The 10,475-nt window shown below is 49.1% G+C and overlaps 1 protein-coding gene across 6 annotated transcripts in view; it reads right to left on the bottom strand.

Moving 5' to 3' along the window:
• SARDH (sarcosine dehydrogenase) overlaps positions 1-10,475 on the bottom strand; it is a 79,607-nt gene that overhangs the window by 8,810 nt on the left and 60,322 nt on the right. For 2 of the 6 annotated variants that reach the window (XR_009152308.1, XR_009152309.1), the window contains exons 19-21: positions 5,530-5,698; positions 4,221-4,356; positions 2,215-2,405 (exon numbers count right to left, since the gene is read on the bottom strand). Coding sequence is in view for 4 of the 6 variants with exons in the window: in XM_058159444.1 (XP_058015427.1) it covers positions 2,280-2,405; positions 4,221-4,356; positions 5,530-5,698 (431 nt within the window). In the remaining 2 variants the exon portion in view is untranslated. Of the gene's footprint in view, positions 1-1,193; positions 2,406-4,220; positions 4,357-5,529; positions 5,699-10,475 lie in introns of those variants that run through there. The other 4 variants (XM_058159445.1, XM_058159447.1, XM_058159444.1 and 1 more) reach the window with 3 other exon arrangements.

The following is a 10,475-nucleotide window of genomic DNA, read 5'->3' as shown; positions in this document are numbered from 1 at the left end:
ACCCCAAAATGGCTGTTAGCAAAAGAAGGAAAGGGTTCTGCCCCTCAGATCTCTCTTAGGCCACTTCAGCTGACCAAACGTCACCCCTATGATGTGGTTGGTTCAGGTCGGAGCTCTTCAGCCTGCCTCTTCCCAGCAGGATGTCTTCTGGGCTTCCAAAGTCCGGCTTTCACAAGGCCCTCAAAGCTTGGTGGAGAAGCAGGGCTGGAGATCATTCCTTTCCCCTGACTCTGGGCATGAAGGCTTTCACTGTGAGCATAAACCAAACGGATGAATTGCACCAAGACATGAGGGGCCACAAGCGCCTATTTTCTCCCTCTTCTTTGCTTTCCATCCCTTTGCCACAAGCGAAGAGACGTTTCTCTTCCGTTCATACCGGTTTCTGGCATTGCCACACCCACAAAGGCCAGCTGAACATCGCGTGCGCATGCGTGCCAGAAACCCGAAAGATGAATGGGCGATGTCACATGTGCCAGGCAACATGGCTCCACATGCCACTTTGGGCATGCATGCCATAGGTTCGCCATCACGGCCCTATTCTATACCTGTACATTTTGTTTTTCTTGCCTTACTTTTCTCATCACTGAATTTCATATTTTTAGATAGGGCCCAGTGTTCAAGTCTGTCCAGATCCTTCTGTATCTTAAGCCTACCTTCCGGAGTGTTGGCTATTCCTGCCAGCTTGGTGTCATCTGCAAATTTGATGACTTTCCCTTCTATCCGCTCATCTAAATCGTTTATGCATGGATGCTGTGTAAAGGTGTGATGAGGGTCTCTTGGGCCCTCAGTGTTCTCATCAGAGGATCCCTCCTTCCTGTGCCATTTGGCTACCATTTTGCAGGGAGTACTGAAAATTTTGCCACCTAGAGAAATGAGGCTGGATGACCTGCCCGTTAAAAGAGAGGCACAGCTGACTCAAAAACAGTCCATAAGTTTCATCTAGGGTTGTCCGTCAAAATGAATGCAAAGATTAGCCTGGGAACCTCTGCTCTTTGGTGCCTTTATTAATGATATTGATGTGACTCACAGGGGCAGATGGAAGAACTGATGGCTTCCCAGTAATTGCGTCCTTCGGATGATTTCACCAACCGCTCCCTATCCCATGCGGCCCCAGCTGACCCCTCTCTCCCCACCCCCACCCCCCACAGTTTCCAGGGCAGCCCCATGGGCCAGATCTGGCCCCAGTGGCTTGCGTTGGACACCCCTGTTTTAGACATATCAATTTTCCCAATTGAACTCTTCTTTTTTTAAAAAGAAGAACGTATTTAAATGTCTTTTGACTGGGAAAAACTGAAACTCAAATGTTTCCTGTTTCCACAAGGTGGGCCGCTTCCCCACTGGCCTTCATGGGCTCATGTCTTCCCTTGGAATTAGCTGGGCCCAAAGAGGACACACATACCCCGAAATGCAAGGCAGGGTGGAAGGGCAAGAATCAGAATAGAAAAGCAAACTTTGTTGGCTGTGTTTTGTGGGTCTGACCCATAAAATACCTTCTACTTTCCCTCTTTGTCAGGGAAAGTTACTGAAGCATTTGCAGGGAATAAGATACGGGTGGATTTTGGAAAAGGTTCAGATCAGCAAAACTATCCTGCTTCAGTCAGAAGTTTTGAAGGTGGAGGCTGACCTTCTCTTGGCCCGTTCAGGCACTAGGGAGGAAGACCCCAGGAAATACCAACAGCCCCAAAGAGGGAACAACAAACTGTGTCATCTTCTTGTCAAGGAACCTACCATGAAGTGGACAAGTGAGCTGGGCTGAAAAGAAAACTTACTTTTGATGAGATGCTTCAGGAAAGTGCCAATACGGACTCTGAAAAAAGCTAAGTTATGCTCCACTTAGGACAATATAGCAAAGAAAAGACATTATTTTGGGAAATATTTATTTTATTTAAAGCTAGATGCTAACAATCAGTTTGAATTTTAAAAATGTGATACGATTGTCCTTTTTATTATAATTATGTCAGAAGGACCAAGTGGCCCAAAATGGGGACAATCTGAATGGGATACTAGCTAAGCCAGGCCGTTTATGGAATCAATGTGGGAGGCAGCCTTCAAGATGGTTAAAAAAAACTCTCCATCTTTGGGAGCATGTTGGAGACGCACAGCCGGCCTTCCTGGCTTACTGTCCGAAAGAAGAAATACCCTTTTCCCATCACAAAAGTCCCATCAGGACTTTTCTTGAGGTGGGCATGGAGTCCATTGAGCCACGAACGTTACCTTGAACTTCCCAGGTTCCATTTCATTTAACTGTCCTCTCCTATTCCGGTGCGCTGGCTCCATCTTCAGTAGATCCCCTTGACTCTCTTGTTCTCTGGATCAAAAGGCGATTTGGTGTGGACTTTGGCTGGAAAGGGAACTCCCATCCTCTCCAAAATGTAGTCGCCGTTTTTTATAAACTCGAGGGAGACCTGAAGGGGAAACAAAGCAAAGCCTGGCCCATCACTCTTGCTCCTCCTGTGAGAAAAGATAGAGAATTTCCCCATTCTGCAGGAACAATGGGGGAGGGAGTGGGGGGGGGGGGAAGATCCTACCAGCAAAATTCTGTCTCTTACAAACTCTAATATTTTTATGTCGAGAAAAATCTGTTTTAAAAAGAGCTGTGATAGGTAATGTCATGTTATTTATTCCAATTGCAGAGGGTACATTTTCTGTATGAGGCAAAAAGATGAGGCAGCTCAGAGGAAGGGTCTTTGCTTGGGGGCTTTGTCTTCTTTCCTAATAGGGGGGCTGCTCGTAGTTCTTCCGGTCCCAAAGACTGAGCCATGGACACCCCCCCTCCCCTTCTCCTCACCCCAAAGTCTGCCTGGCTGTTCTCCTCCTCTCCTCTCCTCTCAGAGTCTCCCTCCTCCAATAGTCCCCATAAATATTCAGCAGCCTCCCTGAAGCCCCCCCCCCATCTCCTCATTGTTCCCTGACTGCAATTAGTACGAGTGGCAACCCACACACACAACTCCATCGGGTGGACTTTGTGCTCTGCTGGGCCCACTGGGCTCTCTGGGGGAGCCAGAAAAGCACTGTGGGGGGAGGACGGGGGGGGGGGGGAAGTGCTGCCTTTTGAAGAAATGGCCCCAGCACGATGCCACTTATGAGAGTTTAACTGGGGTTTAGCATCGCCTGAGCAGATACTTGAAAAGGCCTCTGGGGGCAGGACCCCTCCTGGCAGATCATTGTCAGGGTGAGTTTTGTGGTGTATCAGAAATCGGGGGGGGGGGAGGTTGGAGGCTGCTCCTTGGAAACCAAAGGGAGGGGGTGGCAGCTTCCAGAGCAGCTGCCAGGGCATTCAGGACCTGGGCCTCACGAAGCTGCCTTAACTCCCATGGAAATCTTTCGACTGCACATCAATGCAGGGATTCGGCCTCAACGGGTGGGGGGCTTTTGAGGTCTCACTTTGAGAGCAGCCAGTTGCAAACAGGGGGGAGGCCGAGGCAGGGGGTGGGGGAGGCACCATGCCTAGATTCAGAGGTGGCTCTTCTGGCTCCTGGGACACAGCAGGGCCCTTCCGCTCAGGGTCTTTTGAGGGGTTTCTATGCATGCAAAGAGAGCCCGGAGGAGCTCAGCAAGTGCAGGTGTGCCCTTTATTCCCTTCTCTTGCAGGAGTCTGATGGGGGGGGGGGAGAGAAAGCGCCCCACTTTCCAGCCCACTGAGGGTCTGAGCCCCTGAAGCTGCCATCTGCCTACTGCCGGCTCTCCTTCCAGATGGGACCAGGGAGAGTGATGGACACCCAAAGAGCCACATGGGCTTAGGTTAAAACACCCACCTCAGCCCAAACCATATCTAAAAGTGAGATTACCCGAAAAGCAGAATGCAGGTGAAGAGCTGACCCCAAAGCTCTCTTCTCAGTCCATCTATGTACGGACTATCCTTGGGGCAGCCTGGTGGTCAGGTGTACTTTGCACAGACAGACCAGCTGTTGCTCTCTCCCCCAGAGGGTCAAGGGAGGGAGCCCTGCTGCCCCCACCCGCCCTGCTGGATTGGACCCTGGACAGAGCCCAGTCCAAGCTCTCTGGGAGAACTCTGGATTCACCCTTTGGGGCTGTTTGGACTCTGCCAATGGCGCCATGATCTAGGCAAAGGAAATGCAAAGGGTCCCGTCCTCTTTCCCTCAGCAGCTCATTTTCGCCAATCCGGATCAAGAAAGGAGCCCTCAGCACCCACAGTAGCCTTGGGGACGGCCCCTGCACAGCCTGGCCCACTGGAACCAAATGAGGGTCTTGCTACTCACCGGCCCTCCTTCAGGATCTCGGATGTAGCCGTAGGCAATCGTTTTGTTGATAGCGTGGCCAAAGTCCGCCCTTCGGATGTGCCCCACCACCTGGTTGTTGCGCCAAATGGCCTCCAAGCCAAAGAGGGGAACTTTCCTGCAACACAGAGGAAGCCGCTGCTTCAAGAGAGGCCAAGCAGAGGCTGCGCCACATCACAGTCACTGTAAATGCAGGAACAAGTCAGCCTGCGGAGCCAGGCTGAATTTAGCGCCGACTGCCTGAGTTGGACTGGCCCTTCTGGGCGATAGGCTGCTTTGACAACACCCAGAAGCCAGGCTGGACACACCCGGTCAGCAGCAGGAGCAAGAAGATGGCCAAGGTCAGCTGGGCTGCAAAGCCAGAAGTGGGCGCAAGGGTCTCTTTGGAGTGCAGAGATGGCAAGGCAGCCCTTGACTGAGGCTCAAGTTGGGGGAGGGGGGCTCGGCTTGGGGTAGCTAATTCGCTTCACGGTGGCCGTGGGAATGCCAGATTGCCATTATCTAGCAATTCAGTCACGTCTTTTATGTCTTGCTTTACAACCTCAGCTGCAGAAATTCCACTCCCAACTCTGATTGTAAGTCAAGGACTACCTGTAGCCAGTGGTGGGATTCAGCCAGTTCGCACCACTTCGGGAGAACCGGTTGTTAACTTTCTGAGCAGTTTGGTGAACTGGTTGTTGGAAGAAATCATTAGGGCAGAGAACCGGTTGCTAAATTATATAAATCCCACTACTGCCTGTAGCTCTACTCTGAGTCCACTCAAGCTTCTCCAGCACTTTTAAAAGTCCCAGAAGAGGACACCAGATGGCATCTATCGGAGCATAAGGGACCCATTGCCACAGGGGCTTCCAACCCCAGGATCCTAGAAGGGACTGGGAATCATACTGCAGAGTCAGCCGTGAACATTGTCAGAAGGTAAATGCTGTGAAAAATGATTAAATCCTGATAAAGAACTATATGAAAGAGATGAATATGGAAAAAATGGAAAGATTGGAATAGATTAAAAAGATTAATATATAAAAAATGTATAAGATGTGGCCCGGTCAACACTGCTCATAAAATATGTATCATGAAAAAAAGAAAAAAAAATTAATAAAACTTGTTTACAAAAAAAAAAAAGGAAGAAGGTAAATACCGCAGCTCAGCAAACTTTAAATAAATTCCATTATGAAAGATAAATGTTCCGGTGCCTCTGAGCGGCAAGTTTTGAAATTTTCAAAATTGATTATCCAGCGAGGGGCCCTGGACAGACTTGGGGGTGCGGTGGCCATGCCTGCCACCAACTACTCACTCGTCGATGGTGAAACAGGCCAGGCGACGGAAAAGACCAGCACCTCTCTGGGCCTCAACTGCCTCCCGTCCCAGGAAAGCCACCTCCGACTTCAGCTTGCAGGTGAAGGCCAGGCCGGCTTCCAGGGGACTGTCGTCTGAGCGTAGATCTGCGTGCCAGTGCCGATAACCTGGTGGGCCCAAAAGAGGCTCCGCGTCAATATTGAATCGCTTCTACTGCCAATTCATCCTCTCGTTCGCACAGATAGTCCTGCCTGTTACTGAACTATTAAAAACAGGCGGAGGGGGAGTGAAACCAAATCGAGCCAGCTGCTCAAATCAACTATGGAATGCCAAGGGGCTTTCAAGACCCTCAAACTTTTTGTGGGAGAGCCAACCCTTAGACACCTGAACCTGGAGGAGCCGTTTGTAAATACAAGCCAATGCTAGCGATGTGGAAGTGGGGGCCATCCTACTCCAAAGAAATGCTGCAACCCTGCACCTAGACTTCCCGGAAATTGACCGACACTGACAGGTGTTGGGTAGTGTGGGAAAAAGAGGCATATGCCATTCGGTGGGTGCTTCTGACTTGGAGGCAATTCCTAGAAGACAGTAATATTCTGTTCGAAGAACTTAAAAGCCTCAAGGACCCCAAGGAAGTTGTCCCCTAAACAAGGGTGATAGGCTCAGTACTTTAATTGGTTCAATTTCACTCTTTGATACCTGCCCCAATTTCCTTGCTGATGCCCTCTCTTTGATGCCCCAATGCTTTTGCACCCGAGAGGAAATGGTTAACTCCATTATCCCCTCCTGGGAACTGGCAGGACAGGTCTCAGTGAGGCAGCGGCTGCTAGCCACTCCTCAGCCAGCTGACAGCACGCTGACAAAAGGAAGACAAACGGTTCAAAACCCACAAAACCGATCTGATGATGAGGGAGGGCCTGGCATGGAAGGGAGACAAACTGTATGTTCCGGCCAGCCAGAGGACGCAGGTCCTACAAAGAAGCCACAACATGAAGCCAGCTGGTCACTTTGGGTTTGTAAAGACTCTTCACTTGGCAAAAAACCCAGTTCTGGAGGCCTAAGATGAAGAAAGACATATGTGACCAGCTGCCTGGTGTGCACATCCATGAAGCGATTGTCAGGAAAGACTCCTGGGTCACTACAACCGCTGGCCAACCCAAGCAGCCCATGGGAGGAAATCGCCATGGATTTCAGTGAAATTGCCCGAGAGTAATGGGAGCACTCTGATTTGTACTGCGGTTGACCTGTTCTCCAATCAAGCACGCTTCATTGTGTGTCCGAAGCTTCCCTCAGCTCAGAGTCTGGCCAAAATTTTCAGGTAGCACTTTACCAGCTGCATGGAGTCCCAAGGTGCACCAGGGCCTCTGGTGGCTCAGACTGCTAAGACAGTCTGTTATTAACAGCAGCTGCTTGCAATTACTGCAGGTTCAAGTCCCACCAGGCCCAAGGTTGACTCAGCCTTCCCTCCTTTATAAGGTAGGTAAAATGAGGACCCAGATTGTTGGGGGCAATAAGTTGACTTTGTATATAATATACAAATGGATGAAGACTATTGCTTAACACAGTGTAAGCCGCCCTGAGTCTTCGGAGAAGGGCGAGATATAAATGTAAATAATAAAAAAAACAATTCAGACCGTGGGGTTGCAGTTTACAGCAAAGTTTTGGCAGGAATTTATAAAGCTCAGGGGCTTAGTTTGGGGTTCCATCTGAGTACCAATGGGGTGGAGGAACGAATGAACTAATGCAATAGTGGAGCAATACCTCCGCTGCTATGTAACTATCAGCAAACCAACTGGGCGGAGCTCCTACCTTTTGTAAAAGTGGCTTATAATAACGGTGCATAGCAGCACTGGATTCACCCCCTTTAAAGTGACCGTGAGGGTTGAGTTTGTGCCAATGCCACAATTTCCTCCCTCAGTAATGTTAGCTGAATGGATGGATACCCTGAAAGCTGCTTGGGGAAATCTGCAGAAAGCCCGAAGAAAACCAGGGAATCACAAAAGAGGCAGGCAGATTGGAAAAGCCCCGCAGAAGGAATTCAGGATTGGGAGAAAGTACATCTGCCTACTAAATACCTGAAGCTGAACCAACCTTGTAAGAAACTGGGTCCCAAGAACATAAGTCTGCTCCCAGTTGTTCAAATTATAAACCCAGTTACAGTGGAATTACAGAATTACAGTTATCTAAGGTAGCTGTAACTCAAACGAGTCCACCAAGTGTCCCACTGTAGCTTGTTGAAACCCAAGGCTCCAAGTTAAGGCCAGTTGAAGGGAAGCCTCCTAATCCCATGTTGGTGGGGAGGGGGGAGCACTGTGAGATAAAGAAGATATTGGACTCTAAGGGGAAATTACAATACAATGTCATTGCACAGTGCAATGGGAAGGATATCCCTCAACTGATGCTGAGCAGGTAGGTGCTTACAGGGTTAGTGCAGACAGGTTAGTAAAAAGGTTCCATTAAAAATACCCTCAGTGGTCGAAGAGATTAGTGAAGGCTGAGACCACCTAAATAACAATAATTAATTATGCTTAATATTTTCCAAGTGACCTTTTCCTTCAAGGGGCCAGCATGACAAGATTGAACCACTTTGCTTCTTCGAACCTTAATGCTTTTCAACTTGCCAATGAATGGGGAGGAAAGGAAATGGAATGCGGAGAATGTATGCAGAGATCCTGAGAGCATGGAAGCCATCAAGGTCACCACTTCAGGTGCTTGAGAAAGAGATGGACTATTCCCATGACAAGAGGATGTCTCATAATTGGACAATGTGATCACCCAGGGGTGGGGAGAAAGGGAAGGTATTGTTTAACTGGGCCAGCATTTGTGCCGGGAAACCAGAGCTGGTTTTGTTTCTTCAGTACCTACATGGTGTATCCAATAAAGTTTTACTTTTGAGAATTCAATTCTCCCGAGATGTCTCCTTGTTTTAAGTTCACTAGTTGGACAGCTGACACTGTTCCTAGAGGGATCCGAAATACCCTCTCCCCTCTGGGAATCCTGAGGCAAAAGTCAGGACTCATCAAGATGTTTTTGGGGACAGTTCAAAGGAAACAAATCTGGGGGTGGCACTACCCAGGAGTCCCCAGCCACAGAGCTCATCCCCTGCCCCACCCAGGCCCCTGGGCAAAGAAGACTCAACCAAAGTGCCTAGGCCTCCTCCCCAGCAGCAGGCAGAAAAGATTTAATCTGGGTCAAAGAAGGAGGGGGTCCTTGCAAATGGAGCTGGGGGCTCTGAATTCTTGTCTCCCCACTTCCCCCATCTTCATAGAAAATAATATGTGATGCTGAAACTCGAGGGAGGGAGGGAGGGAGGGAGGGAGGAAGGACAGAAGGACAGAAGGAAGGAAGGAAGGAAGGAAGGAAGGAAGGAAGGAAGGAAGGAAGGAAGGAAGGAAGGAAGGAAGGAAGGAAGGAAGGAAGGAAGGAATCACAAAAGAGGCAGGCAGATTGGAAAAGCCCCGCAGAAGGAATTCAGGATTGGGAGAAAGTACATCTGCCTACTAAATACCTGAAGCTGAACCAACCTTGTAAGAAACTGGGTCCCAAGAACATAAGTCTGCTCCCAGTTGTTCAAATTATAAACCCAGTTACAGTGGAATTACAGAATTACAGTTATCTAAGGTAGCTGTAACTCAAACGAGTCCACCAAGTGTCCCACTGTAGCTTGTTGAAACCCAAGGCTCCAAGTTAAGGCCAGTTGAAGGGAAGCCTCCTAATCCCATGTTGGTGGGGAGGGGGGAGCACTGTGAGATAAAGAAGATATTGGACTCTAAGGGGAAATTACAATACAATGTCATTGCACAGTGCAATGGGAAGGATATCCCTCAACTGATGCTGAGCAGGTAGGTGCTTACAGGGTTAGTGCAGACAGGTTAGTAAAAAGGTTCCATTAAAAATACCCTCAGTGGTCGAAGAGATTAGTGAAGGCTGAGACCACCTAAATAACAATAATTAATTATGCTTAATATTTTCCAAGTGACCTTTTCCTTCAAGGGGCCAGCATGTCAAGATTGAACCACTTTGCTTCTTTCGAACCTTAATGCTTTTCAACTTGCCAATGAATGGGGGGGGGGAGGGAAAGGGGAAATGGAATGCGGAGAATGTATGCAGAGATCCTGAGAGCATGGAAGCCATCAAGGTCACCACTTCAGGTGCTTGAGAAAGAGATGGACTATTCCCATGACAAGAGGATGTCTCATAATTGGACAATGTGATCACCCAGGGGTGGGGAGAAAGGGAAGGTATTGTTTAACTGGGCCAGCATTTGTGCCGGGAAACCAGAGCTGGTTTTGTTTCTTCAGTACCTACATGGTGTATCCAATAAAGTTTTACTTTTGAGAATTCAATTCTCCCGAGATGTCTCCTTGTTTTAAGTTCACTAGTTGGACAGCTGACACTGTTCCTAGAGGGATCCGAAATACCCTCTCCCCTCTGGGAATCCTGAGGCAAAAGTCAGGACTCATCAAGATGTTTTTGGGGACAGTTCAAAGGAAACAAATCTGGGGGTGGCACTACCCAGGAGTCCCCAGCCACAGAGCTCATCCCCTGCCCCACCCAGGCCCCTGGGCAAAGAAGACTCAACCAAAGTGCCTAGGCCTCCTCCCCAGCAGCAGGCAGAAAAGATTTAATCTGGGTCAAAGAAGGAGGGGGTCCTTGCAAATGGAGCTGGGGGCTCTGAATTCTTGTCTCCCCACTTCCCCCATCTTCATAGAAAATAATATGTGATGCTGAAACTCGAGGGAGGGAGGGAGGGAGGGAGGGAGGAAGGACAGAAGGACAGAAGGAAGGAAGGAAGGAAGGAAGGAAGGAAGGAAGGAAGGAAGGAAGGAAGGAAGGAAGGAAGGAAGGAAGGAAGGAAGGAAGGAAGGAAGGAATCCACAATTCAGGCCCTGATGTGAAAGGAGGCCAGACAGCTTGCCTGAAGCACCTCCTTGCTCTCTCCTC

The sequence above is a fragment of the Ahaetulla prasina genome, chromosome 16, assembly GCF_028640845.1.
Source record: "Ahaetulla prasina isolate Xishuangbanna chromosome 16, ASM2864084v1, whole genome shotgun sequence".
In the NCBI taxonomy this organism is placed as follows: domain Eukaryota; kingdom Metazoa; phylum Chordata; class Lepidosauria; order Squamata; family Colubridae; genus Ahaetulla; species Ahaetulla prasina.
The sequence above is the reverse complement of the archived record's forward strand: the minus strand, read 5'-3'. Positions and strand labels throughout refer to the sequence as shown.